This window comes from Apus apus, chromosome Z, assembly GCF_020740795.1.
Source record: "Apus apus isolate bApuApu2 chromosome Z, bApuApu2.pri.cur, whole genome shotgun sequence".
NCBI classification, from domain to species: Eukaryota; Metazoa; Chordata; class Aves; order Apodiformes; family Apodidae; genus Apus; species Apus apus.
Window position 1 is genome coordinate 4,455,677 of NC_067312.1, and position 27,181 is coordinate 4,482,857.

A 27,181-nucleotide genomic window follows, 5' to 3' on the forward strand; every position below is an offset into this window, starting at 1 on the left:
GCATGTTTGCCTTCCACCTCTCCTTTTCTGTAGAATCTAAAATCCCTTGCAGTCACATCAGTGTCCTTCCTATCAAACTGACCAACACAGTCTCATTGCTCTTGCATTCCCCTTTGCCCTCTATCTTTTGCTTTAGAATTAGAGAGGGTTTCAATCCCTCACCAACCCTTGTTATTGTGGGCTAAGGATTACCATAAAAAATACAGCATATGGGTGCAAGTGTTTGCACTCTCATGTCTTCTCTGGATCTGCAATGCTCTTCTCACTGTGCTCGTGAACCAGACATGGCAAAGCAGCCATGAGAGCTGGAGGCCAGGTCAGCACAGTCTTCTCAATGCAGACACTGTTTGCTGGAGTGGGACGCCAGATGCCAGGGACACTCTGGGACACTGAATCTGCAAGAGGTGATCAGTGCTTAACCATAAAGGCACAGTAGGCACCCAGGGCTGTAGCCCAGCCACTGGTACAGAAACTTCATGAGCAACATCCTGAGGCTTTAATTGAAAAAAAAAAACAACAGTGCCTTTTTGTTGAAGTGACAGCAGTAGAAACAGCTATTGTAAGATACAGCACATCACTGAAGATTTTCTTTCTCCCTTCCTCTCTCATCTTTCTTTTGCAATAAGGAAATGAATGTGTATTTGGAGGAGAAAAGGACTAATTCAGCTAAGGGCATAAGATTAATAAACCCCTCCCCTTATAAAAATATCCTGTGATTTTTAATAGCTATTAAACCCCCAAAGGATCAGATTTCTTAGGATTTAACTCACAGGACTTGTTCAGTCTGAAGTAAATGGCCAAGTACTCAATAGATCTGCATTAGCTCCATAATGACCCTGCTGGTATTTGAAATTATGGCCAGACTGATCTGAGGTATATGGCTTAAGCTGCTAAGCTGTTGCCTGTTGCCTCTGTTTTTCATTTGACTTGGTAGCTTCCTGAAGTCCTGAGTTCATTGTTGAGGATAATGCAAGCTTTTCCTGGCAGTGAGTGAGCTGTCACAACTTACCAATGTGACATTTAAGTAAGGTAAAGAAGGATTACTCTAAATGCCTGACTTAACCCAACTAAAGTTTGACCCGACACATTATATTTCAGTGTCATTTTCACGTGTGTGGTTTAGCTATTTAGACATTGCTATCTGTTTTCTTTGGAAAGCTTCAGATATTGAACAAGATACAATCTTTCGTCCAAGGTTAACATAAACAGCAAACAAGGATGTTCCTAGTATAGAATCATACAACAGAATGGCTATGGTTGGAAGCGACCTTAAGGATCATCTACATCCAACCCCCCTACATTGGTAGGGACACCTCCCACTAGACCAGGTTGGTCATAGCCTCATCCAACCTGGCCTTGAACACTTCCAGGGATGGGGCAGCCAGAACTTCCCTGGGCAGCCTGTTCCAGTGTTTCACCACCCTCATAGTACATGTCTAGAAGCAGTTTACTGACATACACTGCTTCTGACAATAACTTTATATGCTTTCAAAAAAATGAACTTAAGAAAGTGTTGCCATGACAAGAGTCTAAGAATAATTAATTGAAATCAACTGCAGTAAACTAATGCAAAGGACAGGAAAAGTGAGTCTAGCCATTGCTAAAATGGCTGATAACATATACAAAAATACACTTGCCCTAAGAGGGAAGAAAATAAATATAACTCTCTTTGTAGCTTCAGCTTCCAAGTCTTTCCTCCTAGACAGTGACATGATGTTCCCAAGAAGCAAATGTCATTTGAGTCGCAGGACTGCAGCCTGTTGCCTGCATGCCCTTCCTGTACAGCACCACATCAGGTTCCATGGGGTGGAGGAGAAACAACTTGGCCCTTTCCTTCATGAGCAGAGATGTTACTGAAATTGTCAGAAGCTGTGCAAAGCAGCAGCAAGATGTGCTGTCAATCAGGAATTGGGGTCTCATAGGCACCCTCCCAAACTCCACCCTCTCTCCAGCATGCTGTCCCTCTCCAGGTCAACCTCCAAGGCAGCTACTGGGGTGGGTCAGTGCCTCCAAAACACTCATTTTCTGAGCTCATCACAGCAGTGATCGTTTCAGCAGAGATGCATCATTAATCACATCTGAGACTACAGTAATCCTGAGGGGGCAGAGGAAAATGCCCCCCAAGTAATTCCTGCAAATGATGTACTCCTGCCACAGTACCCATCCCCTTTCCTGGGAAAGGTATGTCATGGCTTTCTCTCCCACATGCTGCAACGCCTCCCCTCTGGCAAAACAACCCTAATCAGTGCTGCTCAGCAAATCACTGCAGTCACTTACGTTAACTTTGTGAGTTACACAACTGACACGCTCATGCAGATGTTGTCTGCAAAATATTGGAGACGATGCCAGCTAGACACTTGGCACACAGACTCAATCTGGGAAATGAGGAGCTTTCTAGGCTCATTCCTAACATTCATTATTTTCGTATTTAATATGAAAATTGATGCGACACATCAGGGAGACTGGTCAGTCAGCTAGTATGGAAACTATTAGTGCAGAAAAATGAATAGCCTGGCAGTTAAATGTCTGCAACACCCACACACTCCCTGGAAACAAGTTAGAAAAAGGGTTATTCATCCGAATTTATCCCATGGTCCCCGGGTCTCATAACGGTGGTTTAAAGTGGCTGAAACACTTTGCACTGCTTGTTGCTGGATCTGGGTACTCTGTGGTGAAGAGGGAGTGTTTTTAAGGCAGAGTTGTCCCAAGTCTTAAAATCCAGAAGGCAGAGCTCAGAAACTTTGCAGAAACACTTGTGTGACACTGCGCATTTTCTTAGCTACAAACTCTCTGGAGATCAGTTTCCTAATCATGTTTCCAAGGGGAATCTGAGGGGTGATTGGTTTTAGAAAGCTATTTAGGTGCAGTAGGAGCTGGAAGCTTTTCTTTACAAAAACTGTTTTCTCTCGTCACTGTCAGTCATCCTTTAGCATCAGTACAGGGAATGAGTGTCATTAAAATGTGCTTAATAAGAAAAGTCTCACTAATAGTGGCTCTTGTCTCTTGGGCTGCTACTTGAACCCAAGTCCCAATTTCATATAATGCAAATTAAGAACTCTGAAGTTCATCCTTTATTTTATTGGCTGTGGCTTTCTTCACTGCTTATAACTCTTTGGCTGTATCTACACCAGCAAATAAAACGACCCAGCATCTGCTGTCTGACCCTGAAAGCAAGCAGATGGCATGGCTTGTCTTACTAGGGCTAAAAATTCTACCTGAAACAGAGTAACCTTATCTGTGTCTTTTTGAATGAAAACCATCCCTGGCTCACGATACCCACAAAGTCATGCTCAGGTGTTACCTGGAGGAAGCTTACTGGTCACAGGCCTAAATGTGCCAGGGAACAGGCTAACAGCAACTTAGGAGAATTGTCTCCTGTTTCCATTCAATACACCACTATAATGTTGCTTTTTGGGTTCCGGCTCAATTCATTGATTCATCATTAAGAACAGTGGATATTGAAGAGATTTGCACTCCTATTTGTGACAATAAATTTTTCCCCCAGCTCTTATCTTAGGATTCAATTAACCACTCTCTCATAGTTGCTTCCTCCCTCTAGTGACCATAGGAGGAGCTCAGATGATTGGTTTCAACTGGTTGCATGACTTTTGGGTGGCTGAAGTTAAATGAAAATCTTATGCTAAAGTATTAAGGATTTCCTCCATTTTTAAATCTGAATGGTATTAAATCCAACCTCAGATTTGCAGGGAATGAAGAAGTACTACTTAGAACATATGCAGTTCAGTTCTTTCCTGTGAAGTTGCCATATGGCAGAGGAGTGATAGGAAGAAGAAAAATATTGACAGTGATGATATATCTTATTACAGAGCATACGGACTAAATTTTCCTCTCAGTTACATCAGTGAAAATCTGGAGTGAACAGCCCTGTCTTGATAGGAAAATCAGATCACTCAGTGGATATACAACACCAATTATGAGAGTGAAACAAAAGCAAACTTGAGAAACATTATGGTATAGTAAAGGAGACATGTGGTAGGATGCCAGAAGACAGGAAGTCATTTGACCCGGCACGCTTAGTCTTCCTTTGAAAAAATGATCCAATCTACAGTAACCACAAGTGGTCAGGATCTTGTTTTATGCCTGAACTTGGCAAACTGAATGAAGGCTGCCCAAAAACATCTGTTCTGGGCTCCAAACATTTATATAGCTCTTTGTTAGAGTACCAAAGATGGCATCACATCAATAGAAAGGAAGCATTGCAGCAGAAAGCAGTACAAGGATGCTAGAGAGAAAAGTCCAACACAAGATCTGCAATGGTTTACACATCAATAACTTTCATTTATTTGATGCTGAACATTCAGCTGATCAAAACTTTAAAACTATAAAACTACATTTGACAGACGAAACCAAAAACTTCTCCAAGGAGAGAAATTATGGTTCATTCCTATTTCTATAGCATTTAGAAATATATTGTAGACAACTGAGCAGTGAAAGTTGCAAAGATAGCACTGTTTATCTAATAAGTTACAAAAAAATAAAGGCAAATATATAGCTGAGAAGACTTCTGGAAATAAAATAGGAAGTATATTTATTCAATAATAGTTGAGTATAATTTCTTTGAAACTTGAGTTTTGCAAACAACTAGCAAATAACTGTTTTCTATTCAGGATTCTTTCCAGTCCATATAAGATGATCAGAAATGTAGAGGGGTTTTTTGACCTAGGTGGCAGGATGATGTTATTCATGAAAATTAGAAGAAGTAAGTAACAAAAACTCAGCTAGACAAATAAAAACCTGGAAAACTCAAATAGAATTACTAACAGCAATTCTGCACACAAAAGAGTTAAACTGCAACTAAATAAATAAACTATGTAGAATTTTTTTTTTTTTTCTTGGATGCCTATGAAGACTGAGCTTTTGCAAACGAGTTCAAAGACAAACTATAGCCAACTCAGTGTCCACAGTTTCTTTGGAAGCAGCATGGAACATTTGGCCAGAATAAATGGTGCCAACTATCCAGTGCAAAGCCTATACTTTAATTTGCAAAAGCAAAAAGCTGTGATTTATACCTCTGAAAGGAAGAAGTAAAAAAAAAACCCAAAAAACAAAAAGCAAAAAACCCCAAAAAAGCTAACAGTACGTTCTGTGTAAGTTTATTATTTTGCCAACAAATTTTGTGGGTTGGATGATGAGGTACGTTCCTGAAGATTAGACATCACCATTTTTTTTTTAAAACAAACAAAACAGCAGGAGAAATCAAAATTCCCCTAAAGCAGAGGCAGTCCTTGCGAAAGTTTAGAGCTGCTGTGGCTCCCCCATGGCTCCTTTAAAAAAAAAAATAATAAAAAAATCATAAACCAATAGCATTAATCAGCTTTGGCTCACAGACAGCATTTTCGCTTCCAGTTGAGGGCAATTAGAGGCACAGTGTCAACTGGTCATTTATTAGGCTGTGCAAAACTCTATGGATACACATTGGTTTTGTGGCATAAAAAAATTCTCACAAAAAATGGTACAGTTACTTGTAGACATCCTCTGGTTTCCTCTCCTTTTCTACCAAACTGTTTACTAGTTCACAGGAAACTAAGTAGTGCTTGGAGAATACAGAAAAAGAGAGTAAAAATCAACTGACAAGTGAAAACCAAGTGGGATGGATAGTGAGCTGTTAATCCATACAATCAAACTTGGTAGTATCTTTCATAGTATGGCTAAAGGAATGGGGTCTTGACCTACATAAATATTAAGTGATGAAATTTAAGAAGATAAAGATTTAATCCTTTATAATTATTGTGACAGTATTACTGTCACATAATTGTTCAACATTATTTCTTCATGTTTCTAAAATTATAAAAAAACCCTTAATGGAAGGCTTTAGGAGGTCATGCATGTTCATGATAGAGCCTCAAGAAAATTTTCAAGATTTGGCCAGATATTATGCTTAAAAACGGAATACTGTTTCTCACAGAGGAATCTTTTTCACTGTCATGACTTCTCCTAGCCAACAAAGGCCTATTCTAAGACTGCAGATTAAAAGTAAAAATAAATTCCTCATCATTGTGCAATAAAAGAGCTCTGCCAAAAAAAAAAAAAAAAAAAAAAAAAAAAGGGTGCATGAAAACCCAAGGGATGCAACAATGTCATTTTGCAGTCTGAAAAATATCACTTACAGCTGAAAAAAGCCATTCACAGGTTACATGCTGTTAGATGGTTCTTCTGAGTTTCCTGGCAGTCAGTCTGGAAAATCTATTTCTTTAAACTTGCCTTTTGATTATCGTATATAATTATAGTTATAACAAGAGAAATATGGGTAAGAATAAACTCCATTAAGGGCAATTCCAGGTACCTGTTCTACTGTTATGGACAGTCTTCCAGCCCCTGAAATGCCTATAGGATTTCAGCACACCTCTACACAACTGTCTACTTAGATGTAGCTGCCCATTAATAATTTTCTTTGTAATTTCTTCTCCTTTGACAGCAGCCAGGGCAGAAGGCATTCAGGCAGTGTAAAGGTAACTTTGTTCAGGTCCTACCTAGTATAAATCAGGATGTGTGCTTATTGAAATCTTAGCCTTTCCCACAGTTTCTCTCTGGTAAGCCTTGTATTTTATGAATCATTGCTATTACTCTGGAGCTGGTTTCCATGAGGGCTCTCATGGTTTCTGCTCCTAATCAACTGGTCACAATTCAACTTTGGCTTCCTGTAGCAGGATTTATCAAAAGCATTCTGAAGATGAAAAAAACCCCGTGAGTTTCCAACGCGTGAATGGTGCACTGGGAAAGAAGAAGAAGGGATATAAAAAATGATATAAAAAGTGATCCACAAGGACAAAAGTCAATCTGATAATCACAGGAAGGAGGAAGAGAGGCCTTGCACACACACATCATGCCATTCTCTGTTCTGTGTCTCTTGTTTTCCATGTTCATTGGGTGGAATACTGGATGAGATAGATGCAGTATAGCAATTACTACATTATTCTGAAATGTGGTAATTGAATAAAACAGCAGTGTAGTACAGCAAGCCAACACGTGCTTACATGTGCTTGATCAGTCTTCATGGCAACTGGATTTTTCTTATTTGTGTGAATTTCACAAAATGCATCCTTCTTATATTTATTTATTTATTTCTCAATTCGATTTTGTATTATCTTCTAGGACCTTTTAAACCAAGATTATGCCCCACTGGCAAATTTTCCTATATGAGTGTGATAGTCATCAAGAGAACAATGTCATTTGGGTGAAATAAGATTCTCCAAGCAATCCTTTAAGAGCTGGGAAATCTATACATTTCTTACTGAAAGGTAACCTAAGTTGTGATTTGGTCTTTTGAAGTAAAATATTAGGGATGCTTTATAGATTTGCAGCATTTCTCATTATGGGAAAGAAAAGATCATTGCTTTCTTAGGCTATCAATATATATTTGTGAGGCAGCAATAACTCTTCAAGTGATTTCATGTTCCCATTGAAATGTCTACTTGTTTTAAAAAAAGGCAAGAATTATAAAATGATACTATGCTGACAAGATCTAAAAATAAAGTCACTTGAGAATTGTGTTAAAATAAGCACTGCTACTAGCTTGATGTAAACAGGAGGGAAACCATACCCTAAAAAATTACTTCTATTGCCTCTGGGCATAGTCATTCAAGTGGAGAAATGGCACCTGCTTTTCTGTAAGTCATTTATCATTTCTGGAAGAAAAAAAATACCGTATCTCTAGAGAAGAGGTCAGTACTGCTCTGTTTGTGTCATTGGTATCTCTACATAACTTTGTGGTTTATGCTGCAATACACTCATTCACAATGATGCATTTAAGTCTGTTGCAATTAGCTGTTTCTCACTCTGACACCAACCTTCTGGCATTAGACCTCCCTGCACTTTCGTTTACCCACCCGTGAAATGAGGGTAAAGATACTGACCTCTCTTGTAAAACCAGTCTGAGATTTACTGCTGAAAAGCACCACGTGCAAATTAGATAGAATATTTAACACCTAATAGCATATGTAAAAAGAGCACAAATTCCACTGGCTTGTCAACTTTCTTTGAGAGATGCAGTCTTGGGATACCCACTGCTGCCTGAAACTGACTCAAAGTGGCCAGTTTACATGAGACTCCACTGACCACCACACAGTTTATAATGGAAACATTTTTCTTGGTCTCAAAGGCATCTCTTATCCTCTGAATTAGGAATTGCCCCTGGTGGAAAATGTAAATTCTGCCTTGGATGAGGGCATAAGACATAAGTATGGTACTAACAAAAGGGTTGATGCTTTCTAGTTACAGCAGTGGGTTGGAAAAATAAGTATTCTTCTGTGGCAAGGGTCAATACAATGCATGAGAGTCAGGTGACAATGCCAGGACCCTTCTTGCACCCTGTCAGGAGCAACGGAGGCTGCCAGTACCATGTTGTGTACGTGAAAAGAGCTGCCCCTGATGCAGGGAACCTGCTAACAGGACCACAACAGCAACCTAGTTGGCCATCCAGCTGCCTGAGAGCACCTCTTTTACTAGTGGCTAGCAGAATGTCAGGATCCCTCATATGTTTCGTGGCATCACCTGGATTTACACTGGTTAGGGGCAGATGATCATCCTTTCTCCTGACTTTACCCTGCAGCATTTGCCTGCATTTCACATAGCAGTGGAAGGAAAATGCTTAGCAAGTAAGTTTATAGCATTCTTCATTAAGAATTTACATATAGAGAAAATCAAACCTGACTAGGAACCTAAAGACCTGTTTCATAATTTGATGAAATAGTGTGACATATCAAGAGACTTAATACAAGGAGTTCTGTGTGCTAATGTGATGCTAAAGCACAAGAAGGACTTAAGGGATACCAACTTCTCCCGGGTGTCTTGCCCACCACTGAAAGTGCATGGCTATAATAAACACCAATCATAATAGAGAAATGGAAGACCAAAAGCTGCCTGGGGGCTATAGTGCTCAAGATGAGAACTTGTACTAGCCAAGAATGTTGCTGGGGAGTAATTAGGTCTTCTGTAAATCCTAGTAGGACTCTTGCATCTCCACTACCTTCTGGCACATCTTGCTTAAACACTGAGTGCTGGATGACTGAGGACTCCAGTATAGAAGGAGTAATACTGAGAAGAATAAAAAAAAGGGAAGCTGCCAGCACTTTGAACAGTGTATGAGGAGTGAGAAGTAGTGTTTCTTCCCTGGAAGACTCTAACCAGTGTAAGTATATCAATACTATCCACATTTTAAGTAGGCTTCTTTGTGAATCACGATGAATCAGAGGATAAAGCTGCCCTGCTCTGTGCTCAGGTACAGTGTGAAAGTGAAGTAGAAAGTGCCATCAAGTCATAATAAAACACTACATTTAAAGAACTCATTTAATTTCCAATATTTCAAAGATTTGCCAGTATTAATTAATTAAAATCTTGCAACAGCTCTTTGACCTGGGCAGAGACTACATCATCACTGTATATCAGTCAGTAAACGTGGAGACCCTGAAGGCTAGACTGAGACTTCCTGCCTTAGGCACTTGATTTATTTGTTGCAACATCTGAAAAAAATGGGTGCTTGGCTCCAGCAGAATGATTCAGACCCCTTAAGGCAGGTGCCTAGGCAAACTACACAAGCAATGCAGAGGCAGATGCCTCTGAAGTAGCATCCAAGTGATGTTCACATTTTTCTTCATCAACTGAATGGTAAGTTGTGTGTCCTTCAGCAGAGGATGACTTTGTGTGGTTGCATGCATCTGCTCAGGTGTAGGCACTAGGAAATAGTATTCTCATGAGAGAGGCTGAGTAAGTTCTTAATTCAAAGCTCAAAAGTGTGCAAGCCCTCTTATGTGGGAATGAAAATGCAAATTCCCCTCTGAAGAATAAGCACCTGGGTTATGGGTTCAGTGGAACGACAAAGAACAAGATATTAACGGTTTGAGCACTTATCCAGAAGACAGAAAAGTAGAGATTCAGGCTGTCTTAGCCCAAGGAGGTCTGACTCCAGTACTTCCACCTTCCTGGACTATAGCAACCTACAGGCAAGGCTGGAGCAGACACATTACTTCCTCCTGCTGAAGGCCAACTGCTCAACAGCTAGAAGCGTAAGATGCAGAAGATACAGTTTCAGACCAGTGGAAGGGGAGGTCTTTTGTTTGTCAATTTCTATTTTAGAGCTGTGTCAGATAAATGGCATGAATGGAGTTAGGCCTGGGAATAGATGTTCCCTCATGCCCCAGGCTTAGCTGGCACTTAAAAACGCCTGGGTGTTTCCACACTATCAGACTGACTTGTCCCTCTCCTTTATCCTGGTATCCAAGTCCTCCATATTCTGCACTTGTTAGCTTAATGAAGTGGGCTCTTGTCAACACCTGGGGAGATAGCAGCAGCTCCTCATCCACTTTTGAGTCATGATGGACTGCCAGGAGCTGCTGGTCACTGAACACATACAAAACTATTTGCTTGTGTGCTTAACTTACCCATAAGTCCCAAAGACACTGTTCAGATTTATGTACATGCTCAGTTTCTCTTTGAGGCAGGTTTGCCTTCAGATGAAATGGACTAACCCATTTCCTGGGACTTAGGCCCATCCATCTTGTTTTCACAGGGACTTAAATCGACTCATGGATGGTCTAAATCACATTCACTGACTTGTTCAAACTATGAAGCACCTCAGAAACAGCTGACAAAAACATTCAGGAGGCCTGAACCTGGGCTTGAAACTGATTTATGATAATTTTTACCTGCTAGGGGTTTCTTTGATCTCAGCAAGAGTCTTCTGCTGATTAGCAGAAGTGAAGGAGAATCAGAGATAATGCATCCAGCTCTACCCACTCTTTAACGTAAGAGTGGCTCCTATTAGAGTTTTCACAGTTTGTCCTTTTATGCAAGAACTTGCACAGCTGACTTGGCTAAACTTTTAATAGTTTTGCTTTTGGTGTGGGAGGAAACGTTAAGCACTGCTTATTGTTACTTAGAATTACACACCCAAATGCCACAGCTCCATCCAGAGTTCCCAGGCATCTAGCTACTTTATTATCTACCACAGCACACTGTATCACAAATAAGATCTTCCTTACTGCCTAAAGTAATGTCATGATGCAGTGTGGGAGACAAAGAACGCTGGGTTTGCAAAATGCATGCATTACTTCAGATTGCAATGAATTCATTTAAGAGGAGATCAGGCAACAACCATTAATTTTGGTGTCATAGATTTCTCTACTCTCTTTTTTTTTTTTTTTTTTTTTGAGATCTCCCACTAGATCAAATAAATGAAATTGCAACAGATCTCCCAGCATTCTAACATGCCATTCTAACAGCCAATATCTGCCTAGCAGCTATGAGAGGCATCCCTTTATCAAATGCCTCCAGCTTCTGTCTACCACATCTCTACCATTCAGTCTGTGCTGTTGGAAATAAAAAAGCTAAAGTTTTCCAATGTACTTGGCTGAGTCAGATGCTCTTTTGGGCAGTCATGCACAAGCACACGTACTGACTGTCCTGCTAGCTGCAAATTTGGCCCCAGCGTGCCAAAGGAGATGTGCTATTGTCCTTGGGTGCACTTCTGGAGGCCACGTGTGGGGCATGCACAACTCCACCCTCAGCTGAGGTGGAAAACTTGTTCAAAGTGGTTTTGAGGTTTTGTTAAGAAGCAAAACAGGAAATATGCATGAATCTGGAGTTTAACAATTTTTTAAAAAACTTTTTGCTCTCCCAGAATTGGTTGGGTGTTGTTTTGTTTGGTTTCAGTAGAAAATAAATAAACATTAGAATCACAAAAATTCTGAAACTGACTAGGTCCCAGTTCTGCAGTAAGTCTGCTGGTGCAGCAAAGAGAATATGGAGTGGTTAAGAGATTTTCTTTTCTTTTCTTTTTTAAATGAACCAAGCAACTCAAAGGCTGTGTCAACTTACTTAAGTGCTCCTTATGCCAACTCATCATAGCTGGCACAGAAAACAATGCTGACTATTTCTCCCTTCCCTGCCTACACTGGAGGCGAGGAAGGCCAAAGACACAGAGCTGAAACAGCAGCTCTGTGCCATCTGGAGAGACTCTGTATCCTCAGCCTGGCTGCTTGGGAGCAGAGAAAGAACTACTGAGATCCTCCTAAAAATCAGTGAAAAGGACAATGCCAGGATGCAGTCCTGAGTAATGTGCTCTGGGAGATCCTCCTTTAGCAGAGGAGTTGGACTAGATGATCTCTAGAGGTCCCTTCCAACTCTGACAATTCTGTGATTCCATGAACACATCCGTGGGGTGAGAAGCACAAGCACAAGACTTTCTGACCCAACATGCTGGTACCTGGGCTTCTGATACCCTTGTATCCTCCCTCTGGTAACCATGAAAACCATAAGAGTTGGTTTTATAGCCTCAGCAAGATGGGCCCTTGCCAGCCCTGAAAAAGACACGGTGAAGCCACCAAGTTGTCTCAGGAGTGCAGGAATGAGAAAGTCATCACTAACAGTCTCTGTGTGGGACCTAAGAACAAAAAATTCCATCACCAGGACAGCAAACTCCTGAGCTTTGTGGTACAATGCTGATCCACATTTCACATTTCACAACATGGCTGAGCAAACTCTACCTGGATGTCTCCACAGCTCTGTTTCTAGGAGAGTATAATGTCAGGCTTGGGTCAGATTCTGTCATGAGATATGCGGTTGTCATTCACAAACAATCTCACTGTGACAAGTGAGGTACTGATAGGTGCCATAGAAATTGGCTGATCTGTATCTTGCATTCAAGATCAACCAGAAAGGTTCCTCACAGTTTGTTCACAGTTTATCCAAGCTGCCTCTGAGTGCTGCACAGGGCACTATCAATGCTTTGGCTGCTGCTCCAGCATCACTCTGACGTCAGCACTGTGATTTGATTTTCTGTCACCGTTCTTGCAGATTAAATTTCAACCAGTGACCCATGGGCTTGATAGCTCATTAGCAAATCCCTCTGAGCCATCTAGATGCCCTTGTTTGGCAGCTGACTCTGCATTGCACATACACGCAAAGCCTCCTGAAATCAGCACCGCCCAATGTAAAAGCTCTGTCAGAGTCAGTGTTGCTGCAAAAGCCTATGGGGATCCATGCCCGGCTGCGTGTTTTCAATGACATATCACTAATGATTCCTATTATGAGTCCCTGGGTCTTTTCAAGTCATTGAGGGTGTGTAAAAACCCCTCTGTGGACAGTAGAAATTTCCCTTTCCCACCCTCTCATCAGCCCTTGATCTATAGGGGAATTATTCTTTCTTCTCTGTGAAACCTTAAAACAGCACATTCTTACTTCTTTTGTTGTTCGGCATAATTATTGCAACCAGGCAGACTAAGGCAGCTGAGATAATGCTCTTCCAGCTTTCTTTTGCTGTGATACATGAATACAAAACTCTTGGTAGGCAGTGGGAACTGAGAAGCTGCCTCAGGTCATGCTCTGGATGTCACAAACCCCAGTTCTTACTGTTGTAGTTGAGTCTGATGGGACACAGGTTGCTCTGCGTGCACCAAAATCCCACAATACTTGCTAATGCATCACTAGCAGGTATCTGGAGCTCATCTTTTCCTGTGCCCAGGTCTGAGTCACAGTGACTAGCAGATTAATAGTGAAGATACATCCATTGCTTTGTTCTACTTCCTCTGTGCACCTGAACAGACCTCTTGCCTTGTACCTAAATTATCAGTGCCTTTGAGCAAGAATCACAGAATCACAGACTGGTTTGGTTTGGAAAGGACCTCAAAGATCATCTAGTCCCAACCCCTTGCCATGGGCAGGGACACCTCCCACTAGACCAAGTTGCTCCAAGCCCCATCCAATCTGGCCTTGAACACTCTCAGGGATGGGGCAGACACAGCTTGCCTGGGCAACCTGGGCCAGTGTCTCCGCATTCTCACAGCAAGTAATTTCTTCCTAATATCTAATCTGTGTCTCCCCTCTTTAATCTTAAAACTGTAAGCCCTTGTCCTATCACTACATGCTGTTGTAATGATAGGATGAGGGGCAACAGTTTCAAACTCAAATAAATCGTATTGCCTATAGTCTAAAGCTACAGGACACACTTTTCATTTTAGCTCTTCTTAAACTGCCACTTCCACAAGTATCCAGGCTGCACACCATCAAAATCTTAACCAACCCTCTTCCTTATAGCCAAGAAAATATCTACAAATGCTAAACCAAGGCTATTTCTGGCACATGGCAGGTAGAGCACAGCAACAAGGACTCTGGCACACCCCCAGTGAAGCCAGGGATGGGACTTCCCAACCCCACACTCCCTTCTCACTTTGGCAGATACTTCACTCCAGAAGTCAACTTCACCAGTTTCAATGGGGAGACACCTGATTTCTGCCAGGCCAAGACAAGAATCCGGCAAGTGATTCTTTATTGCCTTTTAAAGCCAAGAGCCCAGCAGAAGCCAACTGTGTCTGACATGAAGCTGCTGCACACCCAACGTGGAATCTGCACACCCAACGTGGAATCTGCACAACTCCATAAACCAGCAGTGGTATAAATAAAAACTTCAAACAAGACATTCTGGCTTTGGCCAGAAAGAGTGAAGATAAATAGCTGGGACCCGCCAAGTTGCGAAGGAAGAACTGCTCGACTGTTGGACAGAGAGCAAAGTAAGAGGCAGGAATTAGTCAGGGTGCTGCGGGGCTTGTAACACTCCCAAAAAGCAAAGGGGTCACAGCTTTTAATTTGATTAATTCATCGCCTGTCCAAAGGCTTTGTACTGAGCCTGAGGCAGAGCAATAAACATACAATCATTAAGAAAGGAAATAAAAGGTTGGTTGGGTGGTAAATACTCAGTTCTCTCTCCCACTCCATCTTTCCCCTTATTTCTTCTCTCCTTGGACAGTGCAAACATTGCAAGGAGCACAGTAAGTAAGCGGCAGCACCAAAACATCAACAACAAAACTCAATGTATTACAAACGCTTTGATCAAAATGCTTTCAAGGAAAGCTCTGACTTGCTTTTTTCTGCATTTTTGCTTTCCCTCAAGAGTGCATTCCTCTAGGAAATGCCATAAGCAGAATGGAGCAACAGTCATACTACCTTGGCCTTTTCTCCCCATCATTGCCAGAAGACTTAGTGGAAAACAACAAGAGGGACATTTATCCTACAGGGGGCAGATAGTGCTTTTTGAGGTCATTTCAGTAGTTTTGGTTGTATTCCTAAGCATCCAGGGGCCCAAACAGCTGTTTTGATGAATGTAATGTTTTTTACAAATAATGGTATTTTGTAAAGCTCCAATGCTAACTGTTATGGGCCAGATGGTACAAACACTCACTCTGTAATTGTACAGTGCCTGTCCCTCACAACAGGACATAGTGGAAGGGCACAGCTCTCCCCACCCTCTGCCAACACTGGTGCTGGAAAACTTTTGCAGCTGCTTGAAGCCATGTAGGAGCCTGGGCTATCTGAGGAAACCACAGCAGAGATTGCCAAATGGGGAGAGGGAGGGTGACTAATACTCCATCCATCCTCAGTCAGTGAAGTTCAAGTCTGGCTCTTCTTCCACCTGCTTCAAGCACTGCCACTGCTCCCACACTGCATTCCCAGGGCACAGCTGTGTATCAGTCCTCACCGTGGCTCTGCACTGCAGCAAACTGCTTTTATTCCCTTTCCCCAGACAGATGCTGAGATATGCTGCAATTTAGACATCTTTCTGCAGTCAGACGAGAAAACTATGATACAGAAGATGGGTCTCCAAACCCTGGACCACGCATCAGTCTGCCTGTGCATCTGTGTACACAATGCCATGTGACACATAGGTCCTCTTAAGTCAAGTGCCACTACTGAAGAAATCAAAGTGACTTCTACATGTGTTTGAATTGATAACTAATTAACTTCATTCCTCCCTTGATTGTCACTTATCCTCCCATGTTCAAGTATGTAAAGGTGCATCCATGACTATATAAACAAGATCCAGCTAGTATAGACATTCATTTTATGTCTGTAAGCTGGTCAGATGAAAAAAATATTAATCAAATATAGTGGTGAACCACTGTTTCCCCTGTTACTGAAATAATGTGTTCACTGCAGAAAAATGAACCAAATCTGTGACTCTGGAGCTATTAAAAATTATTAGTTGTAAGTACTATTATAGAAAAATCAGCATAGTTTGATTAATAAGGCAGTGGCTAACCCTGCTTGCCTGTGTCTTCCAAATATATTCAGGAAACAAATATGCTTTCTCACTACTGAAATACAGATCCTTTCTGGGTGTAAAACTGTGGCTGTTTCAAGTTTCATGATAATAGTGCAGAACTGCATGTGCTGTTTCTCAAAAAAAATCCACCAAACAACACCCTTCTCAAACCAAAACAACACTCGTGGTGGCTTTGCCAATATTTCACTATGTTTGTTTTTGCACATAGCAAGCCATGTTTTAAATCATGCTGATGTATTTGACTTCTGAGAGAGGACGAACCAGAGATTTATTCAGGACTATGTGGCAACAGCTCATTCCAGCAAGAAACTGAGCTGTGGAGGGGAGTTTTGTCGGGGAAGAAATCTCATCTGGATAAATGACACTCCTCAGCAGAGCATGGTTACTTATATGTGTGTTTGTGCTGACATCAGATGAATGATGCTCATTTGTTTGATTGTCACTTCTCCTCCCTTCTTCCAGTATTCCTCCTACTCTCCCTTTGGAAGGTTTAATCACCTACTGTAAGGCTTTTTAACAGGAACAAGGTCACTTTTAATATAAAGATGTTGGAAAACAACTTTAAACAAATGCAACATACAGTCATGCATATAATAAGGGTGACTTATGTATGTACACATGTATGACACATCCCCTCTTCTCCTACTCAAGTCACAGGGCCAAATGCTACCCACTGTGTGATGCCCAACTTCCATCTAAGGTTGATACCAGTACCTTCAGGGTTAAACCAGCACCATATATACTGGCTGAGCAGAAAAGGTCAAATCAGAAAAAATTCAGCCTGTAGCACTGCCGGATGTTGAAGGGGAAAGGTGTGTGGGGGCTTATAGGTAAGTTAAGCATTAATTTGTAAAGCATGTTTGTCATGCTAACTATCCAGTATTTGGAAACTGATGATTACTACCTTCCTAATAGCTGCAAATGATTAACTTTATACTTCTGTAAATTTACTGTGCGTGGTGTCTGTGCTGTATCTGACAAAACCTGAGTACTTATTAGCTGATCTTTGAGCCATGATGCCCAATATGAAAGCAAGGCAATCTTTGCTGGTTTGGGTTTTTTCATTTTTTTAAAAAATAAAGCACATGGCAGAAATACTGTGAGCAAAATGAAAAGCTGCATAGACCTTGACTAGTCCCACTACAAAGAATAGCAGAAATAGAGTGTCCTGCATACAGTGACTTTTGACCTCTGCTTCACCCCCAGCTACGTCATGGCCTGCAATAATAGTAACTAGGACATAATCAGAAGGGTCAAACACACAAATGCCATCTTATCTATGCACTTTAAAATGTTAAATATGTTTTTCCTCATTTGGTCACCTAATGAAATAGGGAAAAAGTAACCGTTCCTGTTCCTTTTTTTTTTTTTTTTTTTTTTTTTTTCCCCAAAAACACAGGCTATGGCATTGAGACAGCTCATCAGCAATGCAAGTCTCCTCTTCAGCATCACATACGAAAATGAAGCAGGCAGACACATGACAAGGAGATGTGGAGTCTGCTATGAGGACCTCTTTAAAGTACAGCTCTGCTCTCAGTCTCCCCAGCCCAGCTGTGGCACCAATCTGTGGCTTCTCCCTGGGTCCCTCACGTGAGGCTTTAGTAACTACTGGAGAGCAGATGAAAAGATCAGCCATCCAGATGTGCACAGTGCCTCAGGTCACAGAGTGCCAGAGGGGATAAAGAGTGTTCTGCAAATGTATGAGGTGCGCATCTAGCTATGGGAGTGGAAGAAGGCAGTCACCAGAGTCAGTGCTTGGTGCATACAACTTGAAGGTGGTGGAGGCCCTGCCCCTGGAAACATTCAAAGTCAGGCTTTACAAGGCTTTGAGCAACCTAATCTAGTCAAAAAGGTCCCTGCACACTGTAGAGGGACTGGACTAGAGGAACTTTAAAAGTGTCTTCCAACCTCATACATTCTATGACTCTAAGCTTTAATAATTAGTGTCAATTGAAAGACCTCCAGTTCCTCCAGAACAGTAGTGGAGAAACAGGCTGTGCACTGGGAGAACAGCCATATGCATTAACACCACACCTTTAATCCCAAGAGGACCCAGGAGAAGTAAAATGAGCCAAAACTCACAAGTTCCCCCTTAAAAAATGGCCAGTGATAGTGCAGTCTGGTGTACTACAGGGAATGGATGTGGCCAACCAAGGTGACTGGTGGCACTTGCTCATTGGGAACCTCCACTTTTGGTACTGATTTCTTTTGCTAGGACTGCAACCACCTCCTCCAGAAAGTAAGAGGGATAACTCTTCCCTTCACACCCTAGTCTCTCTAGACAGTAAAAGCATAGATAGGCTTTAAGGCTATATGGCAGAACTGTTTTCTACTAGATGCGTGGTAGAACCAGGAAACATACCAGGACTACATAGCATGAGGAAACAGTGAACTTTCCAGAAATGGCTAAGGGCTGTTAAATATGGATAATAATAACTAATATAACAAACAAACAATGGCACCTGCACCAGCACATTACACTGAAACAAACTGAACTCCTGAATGCCAAAGAGCACTAAATACTTCCCTCATCACTCTTATCATAGATATCTCTACTGAGAGTGGGTGAATTTAGTTTCGTATTTTATCTCCAAAAGACACAGAATGAAGCTGCAAATGGCATTACTGAGCATGCCAAAATGTCCATGCAGTAAAGATAACACTGAAATTGTGATATAAATCTATTTCCAGCTTTCATCTGAATATTCAGGATGTCTACTCTTATCTCTGTTAGATATTATTTTTATGTTGTGAATGATGACAAATTCCAAATGGCAAGAGCAACCAGGCTATGGAAATAGCCTCCTGAAACAGAGCTGTATGTTCTCACAGGGCTTTTTTTTTGCTTTTACCTTTTATTTTTATGATTAGTCAATCACTGTTTAGTCACATAAGGGAAATACAAGGTGAATTAGGAGAAAGAAGGTCAAGGTTATCATGGAAAAGTTTAATCCCACCTCAGTGGGACCTGGTTAATAGTTATGGTTAGACTCAAGTACGGACCTCTACTGGGAATCCCAGTGAAGGTCAAAGGCAGAGAGGAAAAAAGCTGCACTGAGATCTTAGACAGTCAGAAGCAGACAGATGTTCCTAGGTTTTAATGAGCAGTCTTGGCTCTGGGCCTTTCTTGGCAAACCTGTTTAGTTTTAGTATTTTTCCTTGTAGTGCAAGGTATGGCTCTGGTTAGCTGCCCTGCTTAGCTAATGGCTGATGTTTTTTCCATCTAAATAATAAGTTTAACAAAGAAGAAAACACTCCATAATCTGAGACTTGATGGACTAGCTCAAGGGGAAGATGTGCAGTTGTAATAATGAAAAGTAAAACTAAATAAAAAATACTATTTTTAGCTTAAATCAGAGCCAGTTTTAAAAGTTTAGACAGAAAATCTGCTGGAATTCCAATTCTAAGTTCTTCAATGCCATCTTTACTTTTTTATTGCCATGGACAATAAACTGAAGGAAAATAACATTTTCTTTACAAGTTCTATTTCCAAGCCAGCCTGGTGGGATCATGTCCCTAATTTGAAAATTCATTTTGGGGTCAGCAATGCTGAGAATCTTCTCTTAAAAATTTGCTATGCTTAAATGAAAGATATTAAATTGGAAGGCACAGGTTTAGTAAAATTCTTCTGTTCAGAAAGAAATAATGCTACAAAACCAACTGTTATCAAACTGTAAAATCAGGAACATCCACTAAAAAAATTAGAGAAGTAGCCTTGTTAAAAATTTTGAAGACTTTAAACCCTTGTCTGCTAGGACAAAACTTCCTTAATGCATTAATCACTGCAGCACTTGGTAGAGAATAATTTTGTTCTTTTTCAGGCATGTGGGACCCTATTATAACCAGTGACTGAATTAATTCTCTTTTCCAGTATTTCTGGGTGTTACAATTGGTCTGATATAATCAGATACAATTAATTGAAATGTTTTCAGGGGATAAACACTCATTGTAGACTGCTTTTCATTGCTGTAGTCCAGATCCTGGTCTCAGTGAAGAAAATGGAAATGTCTAGGTGGCTTAAGCATGAGCAACCTTTGGATCTCCATCAGTTACAAGTCAATAAAAAACTTAAGAGCCTTGTATTGGCAGGTTATATAAATTCTCTGCTCCCTCTGTGTTCTCAGCTGATTCTCTTTTTATTTTGGAGGCTATGGATTACTTTTCTTTGAAGCTATTTTTTAGCACATCAGGATCTCATCCTCCACTGGTTTGTTCAGGAAAGCTCACCCTTTTCCAGAACCAAGTGTGAAATCTGCTTTGTGATAAATATCTGATGGTGAAGGGGATCTGGGCTTGCTCCCAAGCTAAATGCATTTATATTGCAGCAAAACACCTGCCTCTGTGTCACCACAAAAGCAGCTCCCTATTGTAAAGCATAATTCAGTCTCTCAGACAAGATTCAGATTCTTTTTTTTTTTTTTTTCCTCTGCAGGAGAGGAACAGATGTCCTTAGCAGTCAAAGGGAACTTCCTCCCTCCTCATCTGCCCAGTTTATATTTCCAAGTCATGAGTTCTAAAACTCTTCAGAGTAAATTGGTTAGGGTTTACTGTTTCCATGACACCAGTCCCTTCCCACAGCCAGTCAATACTCAGGATAATTACTTTACATGACACCTGCCAACTGGAAGTGACAGATTTACATTAGGATTGTACCCAGGTTCTCCATATATGCAGCCCAGCTATCACCATGATAGGTCCCTCTGGGTCAGCAGTACACCACACCAGTCATGGGACACTGATCCAGCTTCACAACTTCCCACGTGCCTGGTCCATCCCATCAACAAATGCATTTTTTACACTTTCTGGGCCAGAGCAGAGTCTCTCTGCTCAGTGCCATGGCTGTTTTCTCATTTCTCAAAGGCTGGGCAATGATTCCACCCAAAGATATGAGACACCAGTAAGAGGAATGCCTGCCTTGCCAACAGGCATTAATTCCTGTTGTTGCAGAACGCAATGGTGAGATTTTTGGAGGAAGTGCAACAAACCATGACAGACAGGCAAAGGCAGAACAGATTTCTTTTTTTTATAATTATATGTTAGAACTTGAACTTTTAAAGATTTGGGCTTAATGCATGGCCAACTTTCCTGTTGATCACCCCAAAGTCTGGATGCAGGAGTCAATTACAAAAAGCCTGGGAAGTTATAGAGTCATAAACATATTTTCTGTAAATGGCAAGTCCCTCTTTGTTCAGCATTAAAATGTAAATGCAGTAAGTTAAAACAGAATAAAGCAGAGCTTACCAGAAGAAGCTGAAGTCTCATAAGTAGTTCTGTCCTTCCTATTCGTCCTGAAGGGCTGAATGTCCTTCTCCCTATAAGTTCCAAACCCTTCAAAGCTTCTTCTTTTATTCCCACTTGCATCGTTGTCCCGCTTCTCACTTGAGGAAGTCATTTCACCAAACATGTCCAGGGACTCTGACCTTCCATTACTCTCAGTATTACCAGAGTATCTCTTTGTGCAAGAGTCAATGGGATCACTGCTTGAGTCACTTTTATCTTTACTCTGTGACCACTGCTGGGCATCAGAAAGTGATAATGTAGACAGCGTATCCACTTCAAAGTTACTCTTGGAGCCTTTGTGTCCGGTTTCACAATGCTGGTGCTTCTGCTTCTCCTTATGCTTGCTTTTCTCATTGAGCAAGGAGAGGTCTTTATCTGAGCCGCTTAGCCTTTCACTGATTGCATGGCTAGAGAAGCCAGTGGACTTGCTAGCAAAGAGACCACTCAGATCTTCATGTGTCCCCAATATCCGCTCATCCTTATGCTTGTGCTTATGTTTGTGTTTCCTTTTGTGAAGTCGGCCACTTGAAAGGCTTGTTCCTCCAACTTTTGGAGGAGCCAAAGTGGACTGCATGTCTCCAAGGCCCATTCCCACAGGTGTCTGTAGGTGCACTCCGTGTTTCGCTTTATGCTTGGCAGTGGTGGACATCTTCATATGAGAGCTTGCATGGAATTGGGGTGGGGGCACGGTAGGTCTCATAAATGGGGAAGCCGCTCCGAGCGTGTGAGACAGGTACAAAGGAGCTGGGTACTGACCATAGTAACCAAGATTCATCATAGGCATTGATGTGTAAGGCATTCCATAGGGTGCATAGTAACTCCCACTGGGAATAGGGTAACCGAACCCTTGTAAAAAAGGCACCTTTGTCATGGTGTCATTGGTTTTGGCAGGTCTACCACGCTTCTTCTTAGACTTCATGTCAGAGGTCCTGCGAAGATAGAGCAATGGGTCATACTGGATATATGGCACAGGGTAGTAGTGATCAAAATTAATCCTGAAGATGCTGGGATATGGATTTTCATGATAAAATGTGTAACTTCTATGGGAAATCCTGAACACTTGAAACTTATTGATGAGTTCCTCAAGGTCTGCCAGAAACTGGAGGTCATCTCTGTTCTGCAGGCATTTCCTTTTCCTCTTGTGCTTTGGCTTTTTAATACTCTCATGAGAGAGAAAGTTATCCACAATGAGATGCTTTTGCCGGTGACCATGCCTGTTCTTTGTGCTGGTGTCAGATGGGATAGCCTCTGGATTGTCCAGGGTGCAGAAATCAAAGGAGTATCTCCGGCGGGATTCTGAGCTCTTCTCGGCTTGGTCAGAAGTGCTGTTGTTGTCTGTACCTATCCCACTGTCGCTAGGTATGGTTTCCTCGCTGTGAGACTCGCTCACTGGCGACAGTGTGACTTCTTTCAGAGAACCTATTTCACAGAGGTGGGAAGGTGAATTAGCCATTAACCGGGGTGGAGACAGCTTCCAAGTTCCACTGTGCATTCCTTTCTGGGTCTTTGTAGGAAGAGCACTGATAGGTTGAAGATTTGGCATAGTTTTTAACTCTGAAAAATTTGTTTCAGTGCTTGCAGGGCTAAGGTTGCCATTAGTCCCCACTAACTGTGTGGAAAGCGGATGAATAGCTGCTGGTGACGATGCCACAAGTGACTGCAGGTTGGAAGGCACTGCTGGGTTTTCTGGCTGGCTAGAAACAGGCCTTGAGTGCTTGATGGCTGTCTTAGGTTCTTCTGGCTGAGGCTGCAGCTCTGCTCTTGGCTTTCTGCCCCGTTTTTTACCAATGTAGATAGTTCCCCTCTTGCTGACATTGATCTGCTTCCCTAGTCTGGCATCAATGGTGGTTGGCCCAGCACTAGATGGTGGCTGGACTTTTGCTTTCAGAGCTATGCTGCTGGAGCAGGAGGACAAGATCTGATTGAGAATATTCTTCCTCTTGAGGGTCTTCATTTTATTAATGGTCTTAATGGTCTTTTTATCCAAGACCCCAAGCTTCCCAACCTTTTTGTGAAACTTGAGTTCACTGGTGGACTTGTCCTCTCCTGGGACAAACTGGGCCAACTTGGCCAGATTCCGTCTCCTCTTCCGTTTCTTTGTTCCTGGAAATTCACGATTGATTGGACTCACTGGGCTGGTGGAAGTTCCCTCATGAATGGTTTCAACAGTAAGCAAAGGTTGTTTCTTTGGTCGTCCTCTTTTTTTCTTGACAGGTGTGATCACAGTAAGACTGTCTGTATTGGTATACAGAGGGCTGGATGGTGTGATGGGATAGGCTGAAGGAGGCTCCACCATCAGCTTCTCAGATGTTGTCATGGAGGTCTCCCGAAGGATAGATTTAGGTTTGCTGCAGGTCCATCGCCGCTTAGCTGCATGTTTGGGGTGCTGGACCTCAGATAATTTGGTGGCTGTCGGAAGATCGGTGGGTAGGAGACTGGATGTCACAGCTACAGATTTTCTAAGTCTGGTGGCACTGTTGGGGGAAGCTTTGTCAGTGAGCACACTGCTGTCAATAGCTACTAAGGGAGGCTCATTTTCAATCACTTTCCCTGGCTTTGTGGCTCGAAGATCTTTTTTACTTCCCTCTGGTAGAGAGCTGGTCCTATTTGCTACTTCACTGCTCATAGAAAGTCCATAAGGCAGGCTTTTCTCCTGGAGAGTTTTCTCGATGGAAGATTTTGTAGATTGCCTTTTTTTCCTTTTGTGGCTAGATGTATCTATGGTTGGAGACTTTATTGGGATAGTAATTCGTACGTGACTGGTATCGCTTTCACAACTGCTCGCAGAGGTGGGATTCTGCTTCAAGGGTGATGTATCCAGCACACTGTCAATTGAGTAAGACTCTTTTTTCCCTTCCATGCTGTCATGGGATTTGCTGTCAAATGTCTTCTGAGCACTCTTCACCCATTCAATGTCTGTGGTTTGGATAGTTTGACTTATCAAGTCCTTTTTGCTGGACTTCTTCTTTGTACTCCCAGTGGGTTGATCAGGGGCCTCCAGCTGCAGACCTCCGTCTTGATCCCCGAGAGGCAAAAGCCCATTGCACTCAGAGGTGCTGCTCGGCTGGGTGGCCACGCCAATGTTGGTGGGTGATGGGACTGCACTGCAAATGGCAAGCTCTTTACTACTGGCCGACAGCTGCCCCCATGGGCTGCTGGTACAGGACTTCTTTGCTTGGGATTTGCTGAAGGAAACTCCTGGCTCTGAAGCAGAGACCTTGGTGGCACTAACCGCTTCTCGATTGGGTTCTGTGTTGATGAAGCAACTTTGAGAAGCAGATCCAGTATCAGAGCTGGCTGACCAGTCAAGATGGTGCTGGTTGCTACTTTTCTGCTGGTGCTTTGATTTTAAGGTGTCACTGGTGAAGTCTTGTTGGAGGCCTGGATCATAGTGCAGAGCAGGATGCTTTTGTGGCCTGTCATAAACCTGGTAGGTAGCAGAAAATATATATGAAAAAAAAAAATTAGTTTATCATTCTATCCATAACATCTGGTTGCAGCTCATTATTTGTAGTGTGAATGAGAACTCTCCTTAACCAATATCCTTGTAAGCGTTAGGAGCCTTTATAAAGTCTTCTTATACTTGAGCCAAATTTGCATTTAAATTCTTGCACTGTAAACAAGTGTGGTTTTGTTTTCCCACTCTAAAAACAATGGGAAAATTTCTACAAATGCTAAATGGCTAAGGAAACATATTCCATTGAGTTTTAATTTAAAACACAAGTAAAATATTCCCTTTCAATGGATGAATGGTGCAACTCAACCTCCTGGTGAGAATCCCTCTTTCCTAAAAAATAACCCCTCACAGAATTTGATGCTCAACAACAGCAACTAAGCTCATTGTTGGAAACAAGAAAAATGCAAAATTATCTCAGAAGAGGAAAACAAGAGGAAACAAGAGGAAAACCCACGGGTCCACTTCCCTATGAAACCAGAATCTGCAAAGATTGAGTTGCTTAAATTTCCACAAAGAAGTCATCTGCACAAACTTAGTGCTTAAAATCATATGCATAGCATCAAGTGTGTGAGGCACACTTGGCAGGTTCAAGATTTGCCTTGCTCCCTTTCCATTTTAATAATCTGCTATTTGCAGTGTTGGGAAGAGGTATTTTCAATAAGATTTCTAATCTGATAACAGCTCTTCAAGCTGCAGAGGTTACAGTAACTAGAATCATGTTGGACAATGTTACAGAGTTTCTTTAACTGTCCTCTTCTAGGCATTTGTTTTCTCCTGTCACATTTAGGAGCTTTTTTTCTGTAAAGCTCTGGATCAAACTGTGCAACAAATTTAGTACACCTAGTACTGCAAACAACTGTTCTTAGCAAGCTGTACTGACATGGTTCCAAATGCCAAACAAATGATCAGAGACTTAAAATAAATATGTAACCAAGGGAAGAACAATAGAAAAGAAATGCTAAGTGTCTTGTGTTTCTGCAAGCATCTGCAGACACAGTTACAATTAAGTTTCTATCAGTAGTGTTACATTCAAGTCGCTGTTTGGGGTGTTTGCAGTAGAAGTTTTGGGGCAAGGAGGCTGTCAGCATAAGAGGGTTTTGAGCTGGGAAACAGTGTCCCCAGTTCTGAGCAACTTCAGAGGGATTTAAAAAGTGTTAAACACCCCCAAGCCCATAGTACATTATTTAGTGACCAGTAAACACACATTATTGGCAAACTGATGTCGAGATACCCTCATATGCATAAAAAAACGGTCATGTGCCTTTCCTGGAACAGTCAACAAAAATGAGGCTGTTATGGTCCACAGTCTGAGGAGTAATCAGTGCCTCTTTAAGTCCTGCAGATAGTTCAGCTGTTGAGCACATGGACCAGCCGTGCTCAGGGAAAGCAGAGATTTCCAGGAACTGTGGACTGAGAAAATGAAAGCAGGCAGCTGCGGTGGAGCTGCAGATGTCGCGGGTGAGAGACACCCGGGTTCTTCAGCCTGAGAAAAGAGCCAAATGCATAAACACCCTTTGGGGAATGAATCAGTTGTTCCTCTTCCTCCTCCTCTTGCAGTGGCCTCCCACGCAAGCCACACAGCATGCAGCAGTCTCAACCCACACCACTGATACACTTTTTTGCAAAACGGAGCCCACCCCAGTCCACATCCTTGGAATGAGGCTAGGAAAGGATTGAAAGAAAATCAGCAGCACTGGCACTGAAGTTCTATAGTTTGTTTTGAATTTTTTTTTTTTTTTTTTTTTTTTTAATTGATCACAAAGCTCCTGAGCTTTGTTTCACCCCAGCTATTTGGGGCTTCTCCTGCTCTCAGGCCACCAGGCTGGGTGTGCTGTCTAGCTACGCATAAGGAGGTGAGCAGGAGGTGGCCATGCCCTGGCAAGGACCCAGTGGACAGAAGGTGGGTGCCCTCCCACTGATGCCTCATGTGAAACATCATCTTCCCAAGGTACCATGATTTGTGACTTGGAAAAGCCCTGACAACGATGGGCTGAGACCTCTCTTGGCCTCCAGGCCTCACAGCAAGGCAGGTACAGGCTGTTTCTGCACAGATCCTGACCTTACGACTGCAGTTAAAGCCACTCCTTACTCCACTGTTATTTCCAAAAGGCTGAGCTGTGAAATTAAATTACCTGAAAAATTTCATTTGGAAGTTGAAAAAAAAAAAACAAACAAAAAAAAGGAAAGAGGGTTACAGCAGGGAGTGAAAGCACCCCAGTCCCTCCAAGCACACCACACACACACAGATTCTAGCATAGAAGGAGTAATAATCTCTGATCTATATTTTACAACAGTTAATAAGGGCTCAGAACTGAGAGGCCAGCTATATATCAGTGATGAATGCTGATATATCACTTGACTCTTCCAGCCTC

At 42.0% G+C, this 27,181-nt stretch overlaps 1 protein-coding gene across 2 annotated transcripts in view; it reads right to left on the bottom strand.

Annotated features, from left to right (window-relative positions):
- SETBP1 (SET binding protein 1) overlaps window positions 1-27,181 on the bottom strand; it is a 266,909-nt gene that overhangs the window by 59,245 nt on the left and 180,483 nt on the right. For both annotated transcript variants that reach the window (XM_051642998.1, XM_051642997.1), the window contains one exon: window positions 21,314-24,779. In XM_051642998.1, coding sequence (XP_051498958.1) covers window positions 21,314-24,779 — 3,466 coding nt within the window. The remainder of the gene's footprint in view (window positions 1-21,313; window positions 24,780-27,181) is intronic.